The sequence below is a fragment of the Rhinoderma darwinii genome, chromosome 3, assembly GCF_050947455.1.
Source record: "Rhinoderma darwinii isolate aRhiDar2 chromosome 3, aRhiDar2.hap1, whole genome shotgun sequence".
Lineage (NCBI taxonomy): Eukaryota > Metazoa > Chordata > Amphibia > Anura > Rhinodermatidae > Rhinoderma > Rhinoderma darwinii.
The window spans coordinates 5,800,284-5,826,879 of NC_134689.1; the positions used below are offsets into that span (position 1 = coordinate 5,800,284).

At 39.3% G+C, this 26,596-nt stretch overlaps 2 protein-coding genes across 2 annotated transcripts in view; both read right to left on the reverse strand.

Moving 5' to 3' along the window:
- The window catches only part of TMTC1 (transmembrane O-mannosyltransferase targeting cadherins 1), a 28,088-nt gene extending 12,644 nt beyond the window's left edge, over positions 1-15,444 (reverse strand). Inside the window, exons 1-8 of the mRNA XM_075855755.1 lie at positions 15,220-15,444; positions 13,450-14,216; positions 11,185-11,362; positions 10,902-10,975; positions 5,701-5,877; positions 5,147-5,228; positions 1,120-1,223; positions 222-411 (exon numbers count right to left, since the gene is read on the reverse strand). Of these exons, the coding sequence (XP_075711870.1) occupies positions 222-411; positions 1,120-1,223; positions 5,147-5,228; positions 5,701-5,877; positions 10,902-10,975; positions 11,185-11,362; positions 13,450-14,024 (1,380 nt within the window). The 5' untranslated portion in view covers positions 14,025-14,216; positions 15,220-15,444. The remainder of the gene's footprint in view (positions 1-221; positions 412-1,119; positions 1,224-5,146; positions 5,229-5,700; positions 5,878-10,901; positions 10,976-11,184; positions 11,363-13,449; positions 14,217-15,219) is intronic.
- A 1,030-nt stretch (positions 15,445-16,474) lies between these two features.
- Positions 16,475-26,023, reverse strand: LOC142748537 (poly(3-hydroxybutyrate) depolymerase-like). Its single transcript, XM_075855604.1, has 10 exons — positions 25,903-26,023; positions 25,729-25,848; positions 22,724-22,921; positions 21,648-21,742; positions 21,130-21,240; positions 19,772-19,880; positions 18,336-18,378; positions 17,147-17,272; positions 16,831-16,856; positions 16,475-16,542 (listed from the first exon to the last, which is right to left on the reverse strand). The coding sequence occupies exons 1-10, from the start codon at positions 26,021-26,023 to the stop codon at positions 16,475-16,477; spliced, it is 1,017 nt and encodes a 338-aa protein (XP_075711719.1).
- Positions 26,024-26,596: the final 573 nt, after the last annotated feature.

Here is a 26,596-nt window from a genome sequence, read left to right on the forward strand (position 1 = left end):
TTTTTGGAATACTATGGAAAGTTTCATAACGATTGTAATCAGCTGCAATAAATATTTGGACTGCTAGGTGGCAGTGTATTATTAACTGCTCACGAGCTTGAACAGCACACCCTGTGGTCAGGAGTAGTACTGCAAGTAACAATGGTTTTATTGTGAAAACATTGACATATATATGACTGTAACTGATGCACTTTACAAGACACCAAGAAATATTTAATCACCTTACTGCCAGTCAAGCAGCGCGCGCCAAGGGACAGGAGGACGGCCGCCAACAGGAGAGTGTGCACATTGCGCATGTCCCAGATGGAGTGGACGAGGGGGATGCTGCCCACCTGCCAGTCATAGCAGAGAGTGACAGGGCCGAGCAGCAGCCACGCATTGAACGCAAGGAGGTAGGAGAAGGTTAAGAATCTGCAACACAGAACAAAATATCAACCATCATTGAGGATCTATATACGATACATAGATAAATAACTAGATAGATAGATAGATATGAGATAGATAGATAGATAGATATAGATATGAGATAGATAGATATGAGATAGATAGACAGATAGATAGATAGATAGATAGATAGATAGATAGATAGATAGATAGATAGATAGATAGATAGATAGATAGATAGATAGATAGATATGAGATAGATAGATATGAGATAGATAGATAGATAGATAGATAGATAGATAGATAGATAGATATGAGATAGATAGATAGATAGATATGAGATAGATAGATAGATAGATAGATATGAGATAGATAGATATGAGATAGATATGAGATAGATAGATAGATAGATATGAGATAGATAGATATGAGATAGATAGATAGATATGAGATAGATAGATAGATATGAGATAGATAGATAGATATGAGATAGATAGATAGATATGAGATAGATAGATAGATAGATAGATATGAGATAGATAGATAGATAGAACATTCCAGATTTTCTGTTTTAGCACTGATGTACATTGAGTCTTTAGAACGTTCCGCACACCATTATACAGAGTGACATTACTAAATTACACTTCCCAGTGTTCCGTTACCAGAACCTGCAGGGACAGGACAGGAACGCTCTCACCCCACACCAAGGTACAATGCTGGAGCACGGCCACGTACCTGCTGAGGATGTAAGGAGAGAAGGAGGCCGGGTTGTCCTGCTCCGAGAACAATGGCATCGACCCTCCCATGATATAGACACGGAAATACAACACCACAATCACCTGCAAGATACAAACACCGTATACAAGCAGGAGAATGAAAGCGGCAAGGAATTCTCATCATTACTGTATGTGACTACGTCTAACCACGGACAAAAGGAAGCACCGCAAATATAAGGAGCAACTGCCCGACAACCGGCAATAACGAGCAACTCCAGTCACAGAACATGACATATAGAGGGGCACATATTCTTTCTACATAGGGGGCAGTATTATAGTAGTTATATTCTTGTATATAGGAGCAGTATTATAGTAGTTATATTCTTGTATATAGGGAGCAGTATTATAGTAGTTATATTCTTGTATATAGGGGGCAGTATTATAGTAGTTATATTCTTGTATATAGGGGCAGTATTATAGTAGTTATATTCTTGTATATAGGGAGCAGTATTATAGTAGTTATATTCTTGTATATAGGAGCAGTATTATAGTAGTTATATTCTTGTATATAGGGGCAGTATTATAGTAGTTATATTCCTGTATATAGGGGGGCAGTATTATAGTAGTTATATTCTTGTATATAAGGGGCAGTATTATAGTAGTTATATTCTTGTATATAGGGGGCAGTATTATAGTAGTTATATTCTTGTATATAAAGGGCAGTATTATAGTAGTTATAGTCTTGTATATAGGGAGCAGTATTATAGTAGTTATATTCTTGTATAAAGGAGCAGTATTATAGTAGTTATATTCTTGTATATAGGGGGCAGTATTATAGTAGTTATATTCTTGTATATAGGGGTCAGTATTATAGTAGTTATATTCTTGTATATAGTGGGCAGTATTATAGTAGTTATATTCTTGTATATAGGGGGCAGTATTATAGTAGTTATATTCTTGAATATAGGGAGCAGTATTATAGTAGTTATATTCTTGTATATAGGGGGCAGTATTATAGTAGTTATATTCTTGTATATAGGGGGCAGTATTATAGTAATTATATTCTTGTATATAGGGGGCAGTATTATAGTAGTTATATTCTTGTATATAGGGGCAGTATTATAGTAGTTATATTCTTGTATATAGGAGCAGTATTATAGTAGTTATATTCTTGTATATAGAGGGCAGTATTATAGTAGTCATATTCTTGTATATAGGGGGCAGTATTATAGTAGTTATATTCTTGTATATAGGGGCAGTATTATAGTAGTTATATTCTTGTATATAGGGGGCAGTATTATAGTAGTTATATTCTTGTATATAGGGGGCAGTATTCTAGTAGTTATATTCTTGTATATAGGGGGCAGTATTATAGTAGTTATATTCTTGTATATAGGAGCAGTATTATAGTAGTTATATTCTTGTATATAGGAGGCAGTATTATAGTAGTTATATTCTTGCATATAGGGGCAGTATTATAGTAGTTATATTCTTGTATATAGAAGCAGTATTATAGTAGTTATATTCTTGTATATAGGGGCAGTATTATAGTAGTTATATTCTTGTATATAGGGGCAGTATTATAGTAGTTATATTCTTGTATATAGGGGCAGTATTATAGTAGTTATATTCTTGTATATAGGAGCAGTATTATAGTAGTCATATTCTTGTATATAGGGGCAGTATTATAGTAGTTATATTCTTGTATATAGGGGCAGTATTATAGTAGTTATATTCTTGTATATAGGAGCAGTATTATAGTAGTTATATTCTTGTATATAGGGGCAGTATTATAGTAGTCATATTCCTGTATATAGGAGCAGTATTATAGTAGTTATATTCTTGTATATAGGAGCAGTATTATAGTAGTTATATTCTTGTATATAGAGGGCAGTATTATAGTAGTTATATTCTTGTATATAGGGGCAGTATTATAGTAGTTATATTCTTGTATATAGGAGGCAGTATTATAGTAGTTATATTCTTGTATATAGGAGGCAGTATTATAGTAGTTATATTCTTGTATATAGGGAGCAGTATTATAGTAGTTATATTCTTGTATATAGGAGCAGTATTATAGTAGTTATATTCTTGTATATAGGAGCAGTATTATAGTAGTTATATTCTTGTATATAGGAGCAGTATTATAGTAGTTATATAGTTCTACATAGGGGGCAGTATTATAGTAGTTATATTCTTGTATATAGGAGGCAGTATTATAGTAGTTATATTCTTGTATATAGGAGCAGTATTATAGTAGTTATATTCTTGTATATAGAGGGCAGTATTATAGTAGTCATATTCTTGTATATAGGGGGCAGTATTATAGTAGGTATATTCTTGTATATAGGAGCCGTATTATAGTAGTTATATTCTTGTATATAGGGGCAGTATTATAGTAGTTGTATTCTTGTATATAGGGGCAGTATTATAGTAATATTCTTGTATATAGAAGCAGTATTATAGTAGTTATATTCTTGTATATAGAAGCAGTATTATAGTAGTTATATTCTTGTATATAGGGGCAGTATTATAGTAGTTATATTCTTGTATATAGGAGCAGTATTATAGTAGTTATATTCTTGTATATAGGGGGCAGTATTATAGTAGTTATATTCTTGTATATAGGGGCAGTATTATAGTAGTTATATTCTTGTATATAGGGGCAGTATTATAGTAGTTATATTCTTGTATATAGGAGCAGTATTATAGTAGTTATATTCTTGTATATAGGAGGCAGTATTATAGTAGTTATATTCTTGCATATAGGGGCAGTATTATAGTAGTTATATTCTTGTATATAGAAGCAGTATTATAGTAGTTATATTCTTGTATATAGGGGCAGTATTATAGTAGTTATATTCTTGTATATAGAAGCAGTATTATAGTAGTTATATTCTTGTATATAGAATCAGTATTATAGTAGTTATATTCTTGTATATAGGAGCAGTATTATAGTAGTTATATTCTTGTATATAGAAGCAGTATTATAGTAGTTATATTCTTGTATATAGAAGCAGTATTATAGTAGTTATATTCTTGTATATAGGGGGCAGTATTATAGTAGTTATATTCTTGTATATAGGGGCAGTATTATAGTAGTCATATTCTTGTATACAGGGGCAGTATTATAGTAGTTATATTCTTGTATACAGGAGCAGTATTATAGTAGTTATATTTTTGTATATAGGGGCAGTATTATAGTAGTTATATTCTTGTATATAGGGGGCAGTATTATAGTAGTTATATTCTTGTATATAGGAGCAGTATTATAGTAGTTATATTCTTGTATATAGGGGCAGTATTATAGTAGTTATATTCTTGTATATAGAGGCAGTATTATAGTAGTTATATTCTTGTATATAGGGAGCAGTATTATAGTAGTTATATTCTTGTATATAGGGGGCAGTATTATAGTAGTTATATTCTTGTATACAGGAGCAGTATTATAGTAGTTATATTCTTGTATATAGGGGGCAGTATTACAGTAGTTATATTCTTATATATAGGGGCAGTATTATAGTAGTTATATTCTTGTATATAGGGGGAAGTATTATAGTAATTATATTCTTGTATATAGGGGTAGTATTATAGTAGTTATATTCTTGTATATAGGGGGCAGTATTATAGTAGTTATATTCTTGTATATAGGAGCAGTATTATAGTAGTTATATTTTTGTATATAGGGGCAGTATTATAGTAGTTATATTCTTGTATATAGGAGGCAGTATTATAGTAGTTATATTCTTGTATATAGGGGGCAGTATTATAGTAGTTATATTCTTGTATATAGGGGCAGTATTATAGTAGTTATATTCTTGTATATAGGAGCAGTATTATAGTAGTTATATTCTTGTATATAGGGGCAGTATTATAGTAGTCATATTCTTGTATATAGGGGCAGTATTATAGTAGTCCTATTCTTGTACATAGGGGCAGTAAAATAGGCTAATGATTTTTTCTATAGTAAAATCATGGACACTTGCGTTACTTTGGCTCTCAGGGGGGGCGACTGAACAGAAACCAATATTCCACCTTCCACTTACATGGCAGGAAATCAGCAGAGATCTCTTCAGGAAAGGAGCTGCCACATCCCACATATTCCTGTAGTATTCAGAAGATGAGGGCCTAGAGGTCAAGGAAACAAGGAGAGGTAACTATGGAAAGCAGCGGCTGTGAACCCTGACGATGCAGGTATAGAATAAACAGAACATTCCCCCTAAAGTGAATAATACTCCAGTAAATCAAAGTCCTTGAGTCGTCCGCTTCTATCTGTTCCGTACTTATATCTGTAGCTTGAAAAGCTGGGTTAAAATTAATATGGCCGCCACTTCCACATCCATGTAATCCAGCTTTCCTAGAGAGTAGAGTGAGGAATATATCACTGCAGTTTTGCCATTTAGGTCTCTATGAAAGCTGAGTAACAACCCCTATGAGATCTATAACGGCGGCCATATTAGTAGTTGTCAATATTGGCCAATAACGCAAATATAAATGTATTGATTCCTAATCCCCCCACCCAAGATCAGTGACGACTCCTATACATTAAAATCCAGAGATCCCGTCCCAGAAAAATACCCAAACAACTTCTCTGACAAACCTTAAAAATCTTCTTAGACACAGGATCTGGAGATCGTACACCACACAGACCCCAAACACCGTGACACCCGTTTCCTTGACCATCATAGCGCAGGTCCCCAAGAACAAACTGAGCAGCAGCAGAATGGGAGAAGTAGTACCAGGGAAACAATCAGGGGGAGGATTCACATCCACACTCCTAGAAGAAATGACAGGCACTTTTATAGTAGTTATATTCTTGTATATAGGGGGCAGTATTATAGTAGTTATATTCTTGTATATAGGGGCAGTATTATAGTAGTTATATTCTTGTATATATAGGAGCAGTATTATAGTAGTTATATTCTTGTATATAGGGGGCAGTATTATAGTAGTTATATTCTTGTATATAGGGGCAGTATTATAGTAGTTATATTCTTGTATATAGGAGCAGTATTATAGTAGTTATATTCTTGTATATAGGAGCAGTATTATAGTAGTTATATTCTTGTATATAGGAGGCAGTATTATAGTAGATATATTCTTGTATATAGGGTGCAGTATTATAGTAGTTATATTCTTGTATATAGGAGCAGTATTATAGTAGTTATATTCTTGTATATAGGGAGCAGTATTATAGTAGTTATATTCTTGTATATAGGAGGAAGTATTATAGTAGATATATTCTTGTATATAGGGTGCAGTATTATAGTAGTTATATTCTTGTATATAGGAGCAGTATTATAGTAGTTATATTCTTGTATATAGGAGCAGTATTATAGTAGTTATATTCTTGTATATAGGGGGCAGTATTATAGTAGTTATATTCTTGTATATAGGAGCAGTATTATAGTAGTTATATTCTTGTATATAGGGGGCAGTATTATAGTAGTTATATTCTTGTATATAGGGGGCAGTATTATAGTAGTTATATTCTTGTATATAGAAGCCAGTATTATAGTAGTTATATTCTTGTATATAGGGGCAGTATTATAGTAGTTATATTCTTGTATATAGGGGGCAGTATTATAGTAGTTATAGTCTTGTATATAGGGGGCAGTATTATAGTAGTTATATTCATGTATATAGGGGCAGTATTATAGTAGTTATATTCTTGTATATAGGAGCAGTATTATAGTAGTTATATTCTTGTATATAGGAGGCAGTATTATAGTAGTTATATTCTTGTATATAGGGAGCAGTATTATAGTAGTTATATTCTTGTATATAGGAGCAGTATTATAGTAGTTATATTCTTGTATATAGGAGCAGTATTATAGTAGTTATATTCTTGTATATAGGAGCAGTATTATAGTAGTTATATAGTTCTACATAGGGGGCAGTATTATAGTAGTTATATTCTTGTATATAGGAGGCAGTATTATAGTAGTTATATTCTTGTATATAGGGGGCAGTATTATAGTAGTTTATATTCTTGTATATAGGGGGCAGTATTATAGTAGTTATATTCTTGTATATAGGGGGCAGTATTATAGTACTTATATTCTTGTATATAGAAGCCAGTATTATAGTAGTTATATTCTTGTATATAGGGGCAGTATTATAGTAGTTATATTCTTGTATATAGGGGGCAGTATTATAGTAGTTATAGTCTTGTATATAGGGGGCAGTATTATAGTAGTTATATTCTTGTATATAGGGGCAGTATTATAGTAGTTATATTCTTGTATATAGGAGCAGTATTATAGTAGTTATATTCTTGTATACAGGGGGCAGTATTATAGTAGTTATATTCTTGTATATAGGAGCAGTATTATAGTAGTTATATTCTTGTATATAGGAGGCAGTATTATAGTAGTTATATTCTTGTATATAGGGGGCAGTATTATAGTAGTTATATTCTTGTATATAGGAGCAGTATTATAGTAGTTATATTCTTGTATATAGGGGACAGTATTATAGTAGTTATATTCTTGTATATAGGGGCAGTATTATAGTAGTTATATTCTTGTATATAGAGGGCAGTATTATAGTAGTTATATTCTTGTATATAGGGGCAGTATTATAGTAGTTATATTCTTGTATATAGGAGGCAGTATTAGGCCTCATGCACACGACCGTGTTTTTGCGTCCGCAATTCCCCCGCAAATCCACGGGAGAATTGCGGACCCATTCTTTTCTATGGGGCCGTGCACACGACCGTAGTTTTTGCGGTCCGTGCACGGCCCGGGAACCCGGACCGCAGAAAGTACGGACATGTCCTATTATGGTCCGGAGTTGCGGTCCGGGCTCATTGAAAACAATGGCTCGGCCATGTGCATGTGCGGGCGGCTTGCGGCTGACAGTCCGCTGACAGTCCGCAGCCGGCCGACACGAAAATCACGGGCGTGCACACGGCTACGGTCGGGCTACGGTCGTGTGCATGAGGCCTTATAGTAGTTATATTCTTGTATATAGGAGGCAGTATTATAGTAGTTATATTCTTGTATATAGGGAGCAGTATTATAGTAGTTATATTCTTGTATATAGGAGCAGTATTATAGTAGTTATATTCTTGTATATAGGAGCAGTATTATAGTAGTTATATTCTTGTATATAGGAGCAGTATTATAGTAGTTATATTCTTGTATATAGGAGCAGTATTATAGTAGTTATATAGTTCTACATAGGGGGCAGTATTATAGTAGTTATATTCTTGTATATAGGAGGCAGTATTATAGTAGTTATATTCTTGTATATAGGGGGCAGTATTATAGTAGTTTATATTCTTGTATATAGGGGGCAGTATTATAGTAGTTATATTCTTGTATATAGGGGGCAGTATTATAGTAGTTTATATTCTTGTATATAGGGGGCAGTATTATAGTAGTTATATTCTTGTATATAGGGGGCAGTATTATAGTAGTTTATATTCTTGTATATAGGGAGCAGTATTATAGTAGTTATATTCTTGTATATAGGATGCAGTATTATAGTAGTTATATTCTTGTATATAGGAGCAGTATTATAGTAGTTATATTCTTGTATATAGGAGGCAGTATTATAGTAGTTATATTCTTGTATATAGGAGGCAGTATTATAGTAGTTATATTCTTGTATATAGGAGGCAGTATTATAGTAGTTATATTCTTGTATATAGGAGGCAGTATTATAGTAGTTATATTCTTGTATATAGGAGGCAGTATTATAGTAGTTATATTCTTGTATATAGGGGGCAGTATTATAGTAGTTATATTCTTGTATATAGAAGACAGTATTATAGTAGTTATATTCTTGTATATAGGGGCAGTATTATAGTAGTTATATTCTTGTATATAGGGGCCAGTATTATAGTAGTTATATTCTTGTATATAGGGGGCAGTATTATAGTAGTTATATTCTTGTATATAGGAGCAGTATTATAGTAGTTATATTCTTGTATATAGGGAGCAGTATTACAGTAGTTATATTCTTGTATATAGAGGCAGTATTATAGTAGTTATATTCTTGTATATAGGGGCAGTATTATAGTAGTTATATTCTTGTATATAGGGGCAGTATTATAGTAGTTATAGTCTTGTATATAGGAGCAGTATTATAGTAGTTATATTCTTGTATATAGGGGGCAGTATTATAGTAGTTATATTCTTGTATATAGGGAGCAGTATTATAGTAGTTATATTCTTGTATATACGGGCAGTATTATAGTAGTTATATTCTTGTATATAGGAGCAGTATTATAGTAGTTATATCCTTGTATATAGGGGCAGTATTATAGTAGTTATATTCTTGTATATAGGGGCAGTATTATAGTAGTTATATTCTTGTATATAGGGAGCAGTATTATAGTAGTTATATTCTTGTATATAGGGGCAGTATTATAGTAGTTATATTCTTGTATATAGGAGGCAGTATTATAGTGGTTATATTCTTGTATATAGGGGGCAGTATTGCAGTAGTTATATTCTTGTATATAGGAGCAGTATTATAGTAGTTATATTCTTGTATATAGGGGCAGTATTATAGTAGTTATATTCTTGTATATAGGGAGCAGTATTATAGTAGTTATATTCTTGTATATAGGGGGCAGTATTATAGTGGTTATATTCTTGTATATAGGGGGCAGTATTGCAGTAGTTATATTCTTGTATATAGGAGCAGTATTATAGTAGTTATATTCTTGTACATAGGGGACAGTATTACAGTAGTTATATTCTTGTACATAGGGGACAGTATTACAGTAGTTATATTCTTGTATATAGGAGCAGTATTATAGTAGTTATAGTCTTGTATATAGGGGGCAGTATTATAGTAGTTATATTCTTGTATATAGGGGCAGTATTATAGTAGTTATATTCTTGTATATAGGAGGCAGTATTATAGTAGTTATATTCTTGTATATAGGGGCAGTATTATAGTAGTTATATTCTTGTATATAGGAGCAGTATTATAGTAGTTATATTCTTGTATATAGGGGGCAGTATTATAGTAGTTATATTCTTGTATATAGGGGGCAGTATTGCAGTAGTTATATTCTTGTATATAGGAGGCAGTATTATAGTGGTTATATTCTTGTATATAGGGGGCAGTATTGCAGTAGTTATATTCTTGTATATAGGGACAGTATTATAGTAGTTATATTCTTGTATATAGGGGGCAGTATTATAGTAGTTAGATTCTTGTATATAGGGGGCAGTATTGCAGTAGTTATATTCTTGTATATAGGGCAGTATTATAGTAGTTATATTCTTGTATATAGGGGGCAGTATTATAGTAGTTATATTCTTGTATATAGGGGGCAGTATTATAGTAGTTATATTCTTGTATATAGGGGGCAGTATTATAGTAGTTATATTCTTGTATATAGGGGCAGTATTATAGTAGTTATATTCCTGTATATAGGAGCAGTATTGTAGTAGTTATATTCTTGTATATAGGAGCAGTATTATAGTAGTTATATTCTTGTATATAGGGGGCAGTATTATAGTAGTTATATTCTTGTATATAGGAGCAGTATTATAGTAGTTATATTCTTGTATATAGGAGCAGTATTATAGTAGTTATATTCTTGTATATAGGGGGCAGTATTATAGTAGTTATATTCTTGTATATAAGGGGCAGTATTATAGTAGTTATATTCTTGTATATAGGGACAGTATTATAGTAGTTATATTCTTGTATATAGGGGGCAGTATTATAGTAGTTATATTGTGGTCCATAGGGGGCACTACTTTTGGTACAACATACAAAGTACATTACCCAATAGGGGGACAGTGAGAAAGCTCCTCCTAGGAGACGTCATACCTTATATAACAGAGGAATGCCAGTAGGAAGAGTAAACAAGACATGAGATCCGCTCTTCCAACAATACCTGCCACCTGTACAAAAAAATCAACACATTAATGACATTGTTGTTATATTTAATCATCATTGTAGTTTACATATTTGATATACGTGACTATTCAGGAGTCTGGGAAAGCTGGGAATGAATCCCTGTTGGACCTGTCATGGCGGCCATATAGTTTGTTACCCAACTTTTCCAAGAACAGATATAATGAGGTGGTCAGATAGCTCTTACGGTACTTACGGCCTCTGTGTGAACGGGGTGTACAGCGAAGAGCAGGGCGGAGGCCGTGGCTTGCTTCCTGTCTGTGAACGCGGCGGTGCTGCAGATATAAGCCAGCAGTGCGGTCACCATACAATGTAGCGCCACGTTCACTGCATGGAAGTAAAACGGCTCCAGGCCGGACCAGTACACGTTGATTCTGGTGGAAAGATGCAAAGAAAAGTTATTGGCTATTGGACAATGAACGAGCTGGCGTTGTGGCTCTCCTGCGATGTGATTGGCTGGGCTAAATGTCAATCAATCTGCATTTAAAGGGTCGTTCCATGACTCGTCATTCAGACATGTCATTAAAATGTGACTGGTGGGGTCTCAGCTGCTGACACTGCTATTAGTCCACCACTGCATTGGGAACCCCTTGTTCTTAGGATTAGTGGGGTTCACACCGTTATTACCTATCTGATTGAGATCTCAAGTGTTTAAATGGAGAACCCCTTTAAATATTTCCTGATTCGTGTTTTTTGGCTGACAGCTGAGGAGGCGCGGCTAAGAAAAGAGGGTGGGGCTTCATATTACTGCTCTCCTATTGCAGACAGAGCAGTGGGGGAGAGCTCCTGCAGCAACAGTTGCTTTACAGTGAAAGTCATGTCTGATCTCAGGTTTCAGGAAGGAGGAGGGGAAAAATTTCTCCTCACCTGTTCTGATAGGTTGTTACAATGTTTCAATCCGGGGTCAACAGAGGATCATCCAGCCTGGATACATTGCAACGAACCCTCAGCTGTGAGAAGAATTAGGTTTTTGTAGCCTAATGTAAACAAGAATGTTCCCATTTACTGACAGCAAGCAGAAAACTTTTCTTGATACGATGATTTATTTACTTATTTACAGGAAGGGCCGATCCGGTGACCGATACCTCGTACGAAGAGGGTGTCAGCTTTCTCAGAGTGGCGGCTGGGGGATCGTGTTACAAACTACGCAGAGCATAAAACACGACAGCATGTGAGCCACACACCGTCCGGAATAGCAGAGCAAAGCCAGTAAAACGTCTGCTGTTTATGGCAGCCTGTAGTCTGCGTCTGCTGCAGAAGACACAGGTCATATGATATAAACAATAGTAGGGAATTGCATAAAGAACAATTCCCCAACACAGCGGCCTGCAGCCTATTGTGAAACTACAAGTCCCAGCATGCTACACACCTGCTGATGGTCAGAGCATGCTGGGACATGTAGTCTCAGAACAGACCGCAGTTTAGGGTATTGCTGTTTACGCGGAGGGTTAACCGGAGGGATATTTCAGAAATGTAAGCATGGCGGACGCTGGCGTTCCATAGTGAAGGGCTCGGCCACTTCTACAAACAAACGCCACATTTCTACTAGTCGATAACTGGACTGCGCCGCCCCTTTAAGTGGTTGCAGATGTTTTGTCTTCTCATATAAACAATCTCTGTTCTCCAGCGGACAAGGTTCTGCTTCTGGCCTGGACTCCCCTCCTCCGCCTGCAGGACGGCGCCGCCCGCGGCTCTTTCACGGTTGACGTTTATAAAGATTTTATACAGAGATAAGAGATTTAAAGGGCAACGTCGCTCACTAAGAACATGTGAATCGCCGGTAAAAGGCGTTGTCCAGTCTTATGTTGCCTCTTAATTTTTCAATTTTCAACACCTCTGCTTGCTGTCTGTAAATGAAATCGGATAAAAACCCAACTTGGCATAGTCAAACTCACACAGTATGGTCTAGGCAATCTTCTGTACGTTAGACAGCCTGAACTTTAGATTGATACATTTTACCTGCGCTGATACATTGTAACAAAATATCAGGACAGAAGAGAGTTACGTGCTGTAGATGTGTTTAGCTCCCAGAGGATTGTCAAGAGTGGATACCCCAGCAGTGAGACGTATTAGATCTAGGTGTAAATAAGAATGTTGCCATTCACTAACAGCAAGCAGAGAAGGTGAAAATGAAGGTAAAATTCAAAGTCAATAGAAAGTTGCAGAACTTTCTATTACACAACGTTAAAGCTTTGTATAATGCGCCTCAACTTTTTAATCTACATTGTGTTGTAGTTCTGCAACATTTTCAAGATCTCTGCTTGCTGTCAGTGAATAAACCATTTTTATTTTTTACATCCAGGTTCTAAAAATCCCAACAAACACATAAAGTTGTCATGTAGCCCTATGACATATATGGTGGGTACAATAAAGGGATGTCCGTCAGATGCCTCCAGACCAGATGTTCTCTAGTTCCCACCATCATATTATACGGTGTGCCCACCCCACTGCCCAGAATTACCTGAAGCTCAGGACACACAGAGGTCGGTAGGACTTATGGCTCGTGTTGTCATCCATGGCCTTGCCCCAAAAGTCATTCTTAAAGATGGTGCTCAGGTTGGTCTCTCCCCGGCTGTCAGGATTATTGAGTATCGCCCAGACGTCATCATGGACAAACTCACCCATCACAGATCGTGCAAAGCATAAACCCGCCACAACAGCTGGCACAGCGAAAACCCAGGCGCCAAGATGGTCCACCACAGGAGGGTCTCTGGGCCTCCGGGACACCCCTTTGATATTGCCATTTTGAGGTGGCCCCGTACATTGGGTCTTGGATGATCCATCGGTGGTGCTTTTTGGTGTCATTCCACCATTTGAATGGGGGGTGTTGGTGAAGTCGTGCCCGTTTCCATTGCCCAGGTCCTTGGGTAATGTTCGGAGGGTCTTCTGACTTTTGTGGTTGGTGCCATTGCTGGACACTTGTCTTTGGCTGTTGGATCGTCCACCATCGGCCATGATGCCAGGTATCTCCTTGCCAACATCTTGTCCTTGGTCATAGGAGACATTTTCGAGGATGACTTGACCAACGCTTCTCATACTCTCCAATGAAGGGGGCGTCTTACATGTTGTGGGGGAAATGCCCTTCGCCCATCTTGGCTTCTTCTCATCTGTGGGTCTACTGCTCCTCTGTGGGACAGAAACCCAAACATCTCATCCTCATCAGCGCTGGAGATGTCTGGTGCCCGTCAATTCCCACATTACCCGTTACTGGCATTCCAGAATCTGTGCCTGACAAATAGAACATATCTTATTATAACGTCTCTTAAAGGGGACTTCCACATGTATTAATCTTCTGAGGTCTCGTAAGCCGGGACACCTCCCCCCATGGATTCCCAGATGTGAAGGGCTTACAGCTCGTGATAAAGTTTATGAACCCCTTCAGGTCTAGTTAGAGATTCACACATCTATTATTCTGTCTCTCCGACTACAACTTTCTAAAAGGTTGTCACAGCCCCGCCCCTTTCATATTCGCTGCTGAATAACTTGTTGTATTTAAAAAAAAAAAATCTTAAGTCAAAGGTCTCATTTATTTCCTGAGAGGTGAATTAGACTGTCAGCTTCCATGATCCCCCTCCTCCAAGTTACATTAGAGCGTCTCAAGCCCATAAGTCACCACAACCGCAGCAGTGTCATAGAGCGGCTATCTATAGAGCGGCTATCTATAGAGCGGCTATCTGTGGGGCGGCTATCTGTGGGGCGGCTATCTACGGGGCGGCAGTCTACGGGGCGGCTGTCTACGGGACGGCTATCTATCAGCAGAAATAACCTGCCTCTTTACACTGTATACAGTCAGAGTCTCTACATACACTGGTCACTCTAATCCTGTCACTCTCTGTCATTACTGTAACTGTCTCTTTAAATCAGCTGTCAGCTGTCAAACTTCCATAATACAGCCGTCTCTTCAGAGAACCAGAATATATTGTAACTGTTCTATATATACAATGTATCAGAAATACAGCGGTCTCTTGTAGCATCACCTTGACAGGTCAGCAGTCTCTCTCTCATGTGCTATCCCTGCAGTCTATAAACAGTCACTAGATCGGTGCCGTCTCTTGTATATGAGCAGTCTCTCTACATCACTATTTCTTTACATAGGTGAAGTCTCTATTGCAGTCTCTATACATCATCACTAGCTAGGCGCAGTCTCTTGTATATAAGCGGTCTCTTCCTATAGGCGCAGTCTCTCTCCCGACAGTCACCTCTCTGTACTCTCCCCCTGCACTGTCAGTACCTGCAGTCTCGGTGCAGTCAGCGGGTGTCTCGGCGCGGTCAGCGGGTGTCTCGGTGCAGTCAGCGGGTGTCTCGGCGCAGTCAGCGGGTGTCTCGGCGCAGTCAGCGGGTGTCTCGGCGCAGTCAGCGGGTGTCTCGGTGCAGTCGGGCGTCTCTTTCCTCGGCTGTTGCGTCTTTTCTGTCTCTTCTCCTCCCCGCAGCTGCAACTACAACATCAGCCGCCTCCTCCCCGAGCATGCGCACTGCAGCCGCCGAGAAACCGCGCATATACAGCAGCCGAGGGGGAACTACACGTCCCAGCATGTGCCCCTCACCCAACTACACGTCCCAGCATGTGCCCCTCACCCAACTACACGTACAAACATGTGCCCCTCACCCAACTACACGTCCCAGCATGTGCCCCTCACCCAACTACACGGCCCAGCATGTGCCCCTCACCCAACTACACGGCCCAGCATGTGCCCCTCACCCAACTACACGTCCCAGCATGTGCCCCTCACCCAACTACACGGCCCAGCATGTGCCCCTCACCCAACTACACGTCCCAGCATGTGCCCCTCACCCAACTACACGGCCCAGCATGTGCCCCTCACCCAACTACACGGCCCAGCATGTGCCCCTCACCCAACTACACGTCCCAGCATGTGCCCCTCACCCAACTACACGGCCCAGCATGTGCCCCTCACCCAACTACACGGCCCAGCATGTGCCCCTCACCCACTGACAGTAACTACAAGTCCCAATTTAGAATATTTCCTGACCTCACTAAAGTTCAAAGTCAAAGTGGTCCCAGAGGAGTGGAGGGGGGGGGGCTCTATGTAGTTATTGCCATGTGACGAGAGGTTCGCAGGTTCTTCTGGTCGGGATGTTTGGGGTGTACTTACTTTTATATGTGAACTTCTGTTATATCTGCAGCCCTCACTCTTCTATGTGAGATCCTGTATATGTCATACATGGAGGAGCTCTGGGGGCGTGGCCAGCTTATTCTGGGGTGGGGCTTAAGGTTAAAAAAAAAGTCATGCAATATTATTCTCCAGAAGTTCCTGCGACAAAAGTAAAACCAGACACAAGAACTGGCGAGTAAAGAGGTCAAATAGTTCAATCCCACAGCAGGAAGAGAAATTTATTGTAAGACTGAAGATCCCGAATATGAGAGTTATTATGGGATGACAATTACTAAAAAATCACTTTATTTACAAGTATAAATGTAACAGTCCGTTCTCCAGCCGCAGACCCCCCCTCTCCCCTCTTCTATATCAGTAGAGTCCCAGGGTCCTGAGCATCATCCTCTCCACTCCGGTCATCTGATATCCGTTCTTATTAGCTGCAAATATAAAACATGGAAATGTATAGATGAAGATTACAGATATCCGGGGAGCTGGGTGACTACTATGTGGCCGCCAGTGCAGCTCCAACAGAGGATGTCACTCAGCTGCCTACGAGGTGCCTGAATATGTGATGTCATAGGTGGGCGGAGCTTGAGCTCTAGATATATATAGTCCAAAGGACAAAAACATTTCCTCCACCTCATCAGCCAATCAGATGTAAGAATGAGAGGAAAGAAAGGACCTTTTTATATTGCAGTTTATAAAGTGTTTTATTAATGTCTTACCGTATGCGTAACTGCTGAATCCCCACCTGCAGAGGAAGAGGAGGAGGAGGAGGTATTAATAAAAGTGATAGCGCGGAATACAGTCATCTGAGACTATCATACACCAGAGGCTTAGATACACCAGCTCAGCAGACAGTATCACACATGATAGGATTAGATACATGGTTCAGCAGACAGTATAACACATGATAGGATTAGATACACAGCTCAGCAGACAGTATCACACATGATAGGATTAGATACATGGCTCAGCAGACAGTATCACACATGATAGGATTAGATACACCGGTTTAGAATTATCAGGTTCTGTACTCACCAGTCCCAGCATCCATTGGGGTTAGATAAATTAGACTTGGCTTGAGGATACAGGATGATGAAGTTATTCAGATCTGCGACCTGGTTGTATCCGGCATTCGCTGCATATTTGTCACCCAGCTTCTCCCTACAGACCGTAAAGAAATATAAATAATCGTCCGATCCTCGGAAATTCTAGGTAAATTGTAATATGACATCAGAGAAGAAGGATTGGATCCAGCGCTGGTGTAGGTAAAACGGAAACTTGTTCCAAGTTTTATTGGGTCATTTTAAAACGGGATCAATAGGATAATATCCTGGAGTGCAGGGAGAGGTTTCAACGATATGAAGAGCCTACGCGTTTCAGACACCTACGTCCTTATTCATGCCATGAATAAGCCATGAATAAGGACGCAGGAGGCGTCTGAAACGCGTAGGCTCTTCATATCGTTGAAACCTCTCCCTGCACTCCAGGATATTATCCTATTGATCCTGTTTTAAAATGACCCAATAAAACTTGGAACAAGTTTCCGTTTTACCTACACCAGCGCTGGATCCAATCCTTCTTCTCTGCTGCCTTTCCATCGTGTGCCGACACGAGGACCCGTGCGCAGTGAACAGTACAAGTCTACATACAAGGTGAGCTGGAGGTTTCCTCTTTTTCCTCTGTAATATGACATCTATGACTCGCTGGCTGGAAACTACAACTCCCAACATATCTAGACTGACAGGGGCTTAGAAGCCACAGGCTGCAGATCACCGGGCCACACTACACCTAAGGGGCCACGCCACTCAACACCGGCTTTAATATAGATCTAGCGAACTGACGATCAAATGATCGACTATCCAAAATATATCACCCCAAAAACATAAGGATCCAACAGAAAAAAAACATTTGGTAGACATTGTTGCTGATCCCATCAGTGGTTTGCACCACTATTTTCCCGGCTTCCTTCCCCCTTTTATTGAGAGCTCCGCCTCCTGGCTCTGGCCCCACCCCTAAAACATATACAGCCACATACAGAACCCGACTATCTCTTCCCATTCCCCACAAAGGATGGTGACAACACTATTAATACTCCCAGCATCCTCTGCAGGATTGTATATGATCTCCCTAGTATCACAGATCTTCCGTCCTCCTTGTGTCCCCTCTCGGGAAATGCCCTACAGGATTGAGCAGGGGCAACCACAATGTCCCGTACGGTTCTCACCTTCCTTGCTGGCAGCCGTGGAAAACGATATGAAGTTTGCAAACTGAAAAAGAGATCAATAACTTAGAAGAACGTATAGTAATAAAACAAAAACGTCAGAAGTTTGGGTATAGTTAATCTAGAGACCACCACCCGTGCTTGTCTCCTAGGATCAGAAGCGCTGGTGGGGGCCTCTAGCAGTAGAATTAGGGGACCAGTCTGATCAGGCTGTGGGCCCTTCCTGTCTCCTTGAGCCAGTCTAAAAGAAAATGAGGCCCTGGGCAACAAGGAAAGTAGTTCTTCCCCTCCCCCACTTGCCATTTTTTTACGTTATTCTCTTAATTTAAGCCCACATAATACCACCATGTAGTACAAAGCTGCCACTTACTTCAAAGACCACTAGATATTACCAGGACCACTAAAAACTGTCATTGGGCATCATATTCTGTCTGGACTACTAGATGTCCCCAGAACCACCGGAAACTTCCAAAACCGCCAGCAACTACCAGGACCACCAGATCCTGCTAGGACCAGTAGAAACTACAACGACACCAGATACTACCAAAGCCATGAGATAAAACCAAGACCATCATATACTACCAGGATCACCAGATACTGCCGTGTTTGCACCTGATAGTGCCAGGTCTACCAGATACAAACAGGGCCATGAGATATATCAGATACACCAAGGCCACCAGATACTCCCAGGGTTACCAGAAACTGCCTAGGCCAACAGATACTACCAGGGCCATAAGATAATTCCATGACTACCAGAAACTACCTGGACCAAAAGATACACCAAGGCCATTAGATACTCCCAGGAGCACCAGAAACTGACAAAGCCACCAGATAATACCAAGACCACCAGCTACCTGGACCACCAGATACTACCTGGGCCACCACATACACCAAGGCCACCAGATACTACCAGGGCCATGAGATAATACCAAGACCACCAGTTACTACCTGGACCACCAGATACTACCTGGGCCACCACATACACCAAGGCCACCAGATACTACCAGGGCCATGAGATAATACCAAGACCACCAGTTACTACAAGGACCACCACATGTAACCAGGATTACCAGATACTGCCAGGACTAGTAGAAACTACAAACGCCATCAGATACTACCAGAACTACCAGATACAGTTGGGGTACCTGATACTGCCAGGACTACCAGATACAACCAGGACCATGAGATAAGACCAAGACCACCAGATGCTACCAGGACCAATAAAAACGACCAAGGCCACCAGATACTACCAGGGCCATGAGAAAATACCAAGACCACCAGATACTACCAGGACCACAATGTGCTGCCGGGACCAGTAGAAATCACCAAGACCATCCAATACTTCCTGAACCACCAGATACAGCAAGAGACACCAGGTCTACCAGGACCAACAGGCTCTACTGGGTGGGCAGATCCTACAAGGAACACCGATCACTTACTCGCTCCACTCTGGCATGATGAAGGAACGTAGATGTATCCAGCAGTGTCCATCCCATAAGTTGAAGGAACAGCCAGTTTAAAGAATTCAGCCTGGTCAAACAATATCAGCTGAAAGACAAAACACAATACACTGAAGATGGTGAGAACTAATGAACGTCTCATGTATTCGAAGGTCCCTTAGATCTGGACCAGATATAAAAGAGGTTTTCCACCTGCATTTGTTAGTGTGGCAGGAATGGTTTAAGTCCAATCGAGACCCTTTGCCCCTTCTCTGCCCTCAGTACGGTGACAATTCTGTCTTGGAGACCTGAGAAATCTGGGACAGAGTGGTTACTAGGGACTCACTGCCTGACAACCACATAGAAAAGGCCAGTTGTTAGGCAGTGTATCTCTAGCAACCAGACCAAATTTTGTCAATTCTTTAGGACCTTTATATATGTAAATATTGCAGGACATTTAAATCAATAAAATTGTATACAATTTTTTAATCTATATTATAATTTCAAATCCTCCAGTCTTGGGCTTATTCCATTTTTTTGTAAACTTTTTTTTTTTTGTTTATTTGTTTTACTAGATTTGTGGTTAATGATTAAGAACATTTGAAGTGATCATGTTTTCTAGTCGTCCACGGCTTGAGATATGTGTCATGAATAAAGATTACTGGATGTCACTTGGGGACCATATTATCTATAGGAGATGGTCTTAAAGGGTATTTCCAACCACAGGATTCCACGGGATCCGCACCCATCTAAAAAACGGGGGTCAAACCCGTCCCACCTGGTGAGCTGAAAACTTCATCCAATAGACATTTATGTTCTGCAGTCCGGACTCCTAAGAAACAGGAAGAGTCCTTTTCCTTAGAAGTTGGGGGCAGGGCTGACTTATTTTCGACTCCTACTCTGGACTTGTATAAAGGAATGTATTAGATATAATTGTGCTCATAAGTTCAGGTTTATTTTGATGTCTTGGTGCCAAATCTCCTTTAATAGAAAAGGGGCGTGGCTGTGACAACCAATCATTTATTTAAATGAGAAAAAAGGAGTGGTTTATGTTGATAGAGAAAATAGTGAAATAAATTACTGTGAAATAAGTTCAGCAGATCTCATGAACACTTGTTCAGGGCTAGACAGATAAGCCAGGGATAAAATAAACAAGTGATAGGGGACCTAGGTATTTTGGCTGGAGTTACCCTCGAAATGAAACGTTAGATAGAAGAAGCTCCCATTACTTTCTACCTGTCCAGTGCGTCCGGCGCCGCTGCTTGGCTTCTGTGAGGAAAAAGTGCAGGAATATAAGTATTACAGCTTTGTCTTAATATATTCATTCCAATTATACAGATATCGAAGACCCGGCTCACCTGAAGCCCCCCATGGATGTGATTGAGAGCCTCATAGGCCCCATTGTAGTTACAGTTGTTGATATATTCCAGGTTGGTTGATCCGCAGGCCCCTCCATAGCTGTCAGTGGGCTGTAACGACCCATAAATACATAATAAATGGTCACACAGTGATGTAGACATTGAAAACACTAATTACATTACGCAGCAGGGGGCGACGATGAGCACAAGAGAAAGCTCCTCCCATTGTGTAAAAAGAATATGAAATCTGTGCTCCATCCTGAGGCATGATGGGAGCGACATTCAGAATAAAAAAAATGGAGGTGCCATTGGAATTGAGAATTTTTACTTTATCATTTATGCGAATCTCAGCCGTGTATGGAGTTGCTCTTTAAATTTTTGCTCTGCAGATTGGCACAAGCTACTGCTCACTCTGAGAAGAAGGCTACCGGCAGTGTTGCTCTATAGGATTCCCCCCAAATATCCAGTTAACCCACTGTGGTGTGAACTTAGATTTGGGAATATGACGTCCTCCTCACCATTCCGTGCTCGGCTGGGACGTCATACTCAGTCTTGATGGCTCCGGAATTGGTAATGTAAGATGCGTAATATTCTTCCTGCTTTTTTACGACACCTACAATGGAGAGCAAACTGGTTGGAGGACCACTGTCACCCACTGAAACCAATGGCCACCCACCAATTTGAATTTGCATCATGTGATGCTTCATCTTCAAATGAGGTTCCTCCATCCAGAACCCACCAACACCACCCAGGATCAGCTTCACTCCCGGGGACCTTCAATCTAAAAAAGGGGTTGTCAAAACCAGACAATCCCCAATAGAACAAGTTTTGTAGATATTGGATAACCAACATATTATATAGCAGGTACTACTACTTCAATATCTACTCTTCATGTTCCTAAAATTCTCATAATTCAGGAAAGATTTTGGTAGAATTTTTTTTTTTTGTAGAGAGGGTCAGGTGCATAGCTGGGGTGGGACTGGTGCTGGGTGCCAGAGGGGGTGCCATCCAGCCACTCTGCTTTGGCCTTTGATTTTCGATTCAGGGGTGGGCGCAGAAAACTGAATTTTTGCCCTGGGTGAAGGGAAGCCAAACTACGACTCTGTAGAGGGTTAGTAGGAACTCTATGCTCCGTACCCCCATGTTGAAAGAAGATAAACCTGGACTGATGTTTTTTTCAGGGGTCTATATAGACTTACATACAGGACAATCCTCGACTGTCCCCTCATGGGTGCTTCTACTATTGTAGTGGTTGGTAGGGGGCCCTGCAGCTGATGGGGCCAATCTCCACTGTAAAAGGCTTGAAAGTAAGGGATAGTTAACGAAAAAAACAGTTGACGCCGATGGTCATGGTTGACTGGGCACCATGCCAAGATTTGCTGTGGGCCCCTATGGACACTTGACATGGCCTTGAGTCCTCTGCTCACCATTAGATGAAGCCTGAGTGGTTAGACTATCGGGCAGCGTCAGGGTGTCAGGGGCCGCAGGTTAACACAACCTTTTCACTACATGTAGAAAGTAGAGCTCAATGGTTGGCCATACATGGCAGGATCCAATACACCCGTCAGAACTTGGTCTATAGTATTTAACTCACCTGGAACTACAACAGAGTCACGAGTTCCAGAAAAGATGTAGACTCTGCCACTGGCGAGATTGGATAAGGGATCGATGAGCCCACTGTTGGCGTAGCTCTGAGTCTGGGTCTTCAGGGAGGCGACATTGATGCTTGTGGGGAGTTTCATACAAGCATTAGTTGCGGTGAGCATGCTTCCTTGTGCACAGTAGTAGGGTCCTGTGGGGGCATTTAAAGAGAATGTATTATCAGTAAATTACCTACTATTTGGATCAGGATCATACCATTGACAATAGGTGATGGGGGACAGCTCAGCTCCTCCTCCCTGCACAGTGACCTTTGCACAAGTCACAGAGCATGCTCACTACAGTCTCCCATAAAAATCAGAACCTCTTATTATTAATTTGGATTAAATATGTATTTTTATTAAAGAAAAAGAATTGTGTAGTCATTTAAGGTAGAATTTTATTTAATAACTTCTGCAATGAATTCACATTTCTATAGATGGAATGAATTTTGGGGACAATAAATCCCAAAATTAAATTTCTGAAAAATATGAATCTAAAACAGTTTTTCTCTGAAATATGAATTTATACCAAATTCATTTAATTCAGTAATAATATAGTGTTTAAAAATTTTGGTAAAATTTTTTTTCTTCTATTTCATGTTTTGGTTTTTCGTATGATTATTATCTTCGAGGGAGATATTATTTTAGTTTCAAAAGGTATTTATTGGAATAAAATGAAGCAGAAAACGTAGATACATAACATGGGACATCCCTACGCAGGGGGACAAAATAATAGACAATGAAAATGGTAAAAATACATGGGAGCGGGGATGAGGGGGGACATAGGAGAGGATAATACAGATTAAATGACAAAAAAGGAAGAAAGCGAGCCGTGGTAATGACGGTCTACATACAGTCACGTATTCAGAGAAAGTAAAATACATCATCACACAAAAATGTATACAGAATCAAAAGTTGATATCAAAATAAAATATCACAAAGGAAATCGGGTGCGTGGGAGGAGGGAAGCCATGGGTCCGAGACCTCACGGTAAAGATCCATAGAGTCTGCTCTAAGGGTAAGTTCACACGGCAAACCAAAAACGGGCGTAAAATATGGAGCTGGTTTTTTTAAGCAACTTGCGTTTTTTGATGCGTTTTTTACGGCCGTTTTTGGAGCTGTTTTTCTACTGAGTCAATGAAAAAGGTGCGGCTCCCAAGAGACATATGGGCAGGCGGGCTGGGACCTTAAACCGAGAAATGTCAGGAATCAAAGAACAGACACTTTTCCAAATAGCCGCCATGTGTCAGCAGACGTCCCTGGTAAGAAGGGTATGTACCCCAGTAAGCTTCTTAGACGACCACCAGCCAAAATTAGTACCCGGTAACCCCGGGGGGAAACATGGGTTACCTAAAATACAAGTCACTGGTGAGTGACGAGACTGAAGACCGTGCTTCAACCGAACCTTACGCCAGAGGAGTAACGAGTGATGTGGCAGTAGGGATAGGTTTTTTCAAGGAGGGTGGCAGGGGTGACGTCATCCACATCAAAGCCCCCCAGGAGTAAGGAGAAAACTGGGCCAATTCGAGAGAGACCCATAACGGTGCATTGCGTTGCAATAGAGGGTTCAGACCTAGACTGGTTTATGGAGACCACGAAGAAGGAATTCAAAGCTTTCAACAAATTTCGGAGGGAGGTTAGAGGTTCAAGGGTGAGGACCAAATCATCTGCAAAAAGATTCCATTTATATTCACGATTTCCAACATGCCAGATATATTAGGATTTCCCCGGATGAAAATGACCGGGGGCTTCATTGCTATTTTAGCTTTATAAAGTAATTATTTTATGTAATAATTGATTTAATAAATATTTCAATTAAGTTATTAAGTAATAAAAAAAAGTGTATATTATTGCCTATATATATATTTCACATATTAAAAAAAATAGTCATTTACCAAAAAATTATAATGTATTTTATAATTAATAATCTAATGTATAATGTAATATAACAATACTTGTCCATACTAATATGTTTTATACTAATTCTAATATTTGTAATTAATCATATAATAATTTTAAAAATAATAATAAAAAATAATTAAATAAAAAATATTCTGGAGTGATTACAGGAGATTTAAAATGGTATAATTTCATATCATTTAAAGATGAAGTCACTTTTACTCCATTTATATCGAAATAAATTGGAAATTGTGCCTTAAATTCAAGTGAATCCAATGTATAACCAGTATGCAGTAAGCTCCTGAGCTCCCCCTAGTGGTTACGGCAGGTAAATAGAACTTTATCATGTAACTATGTAAAATACTTTTTTTTTTAATTATGTTTTTGTGTCGCTCTATGTGAGGGCTTGTTTTTTCCGGAATGAGTTGAAGTTTTCATTGGTACCATTTTAGGTTACATATGATTTTACAATCGCATTCTAGTTCATTTTTTCGGCTGGCAGGATTAGCAAAAAACAGCAATTCTGGCATTGTTTTTTTACGCCATTCACTGTGCTGGTGACCATTTTATAGCTCAGATCATTACAGACACGGCAATACCAATTATGTATAATTTTTGTAATAATTTTTCAACGTTTTATTTTTAAAAAAAAATTATGTTTTTTTCAGTCCCAGTAGGGGACTCGACAATCCAATCGCGTAACACCGCCATTATTAGGCCCCCTGCTCTTCATAATAACCCAATGTCACCACAAGATGGAGTTGGGTGGGCTGATGGGGTGACAGAGGGAGCTGCTCCCTCTGTCTAACCACTTAGATGTCGTGGTCGCAGTTGACCACGGCATCTAGGAGGTTAGACATGGGTTTAAGATAGTTCCCATCCTGTATGTTACAGCTGACACCCCGCTGATGATGGCTCGGGATCAGCTCCTGAGCCTGCGCCATCACTGCGCTATAAATGTACGTAAGTTTGGGTAGTTAACCCACCAGCTGCACCTGTTTATTGCACATTTGTGGTGCAGGGCTTAAAGCTATTACAGAAGCAAAGTAATTCTATTTACCTCCGGCAAAGAGGCCGGCTCCGATGATCCTCTTAGACTGGGCAACATGGAACTGGTTAGCCATGTATGATCCTGAGGACAGTCCGGAGACAGACACAGCACTTTCAAGATTGTATTTGCCTGTAAGGAAGAAATATTGCTTTTAGGATAAATTTTGCATTAGATCCAATTCACTGGTGTTGAACATCACAATGGATTTTTCCTTTTTGCTAAACATGAGGAAATGTATCCCACCAAGCTTAGACTGTCCATAGCAGAAGCCAACCAAGGAAAGCAAGACGATGAGAGCCTTCATGTTTCCTTCAAGAGCTTTAGGATACTATGAGGAGAATGTCCTGACTAGCATGGTAGGTATAAGGTTTTATATAACGGTATAAACAAGTCTCAACCTTGTTTGGATAAGGGCCTGATTTGAAGGCCTTGAAAAACATCTGCGTGAACAGCTTTAGCTTTAAAAATAGGGTGAGTCTAAATATTAAAAAAAGATTAAGCAAAGCAAACAAATATTCCGCATTCATTAAAGGCACATTAATCTTCTGTCAGGGGGATGATAGATTGATTCCGAGAGTGGAGGAACCATAAAATTCCACTTTTACTTAGACAAAATATTTTGAGTTCTTGGCTGGTTGTATTAGACTATGTGACTTTGCCAATACATTTTCTGAATTAATCCTTCTTAATGTCACATTATATCCACTTAAGCACCATAAAACCACACAAAAGCTGTTCAGAAATTGGATTTTATTCATAATTGGCAATAGAGTCTTGTTATAAGGATTTGTTGTACACATAAAGTGGTTTGATTTGTTATTTAGCTGTCATTTTGTCGTTTTAGCAGAACAGGCATGTGGTCTGATCCCACTGCGGT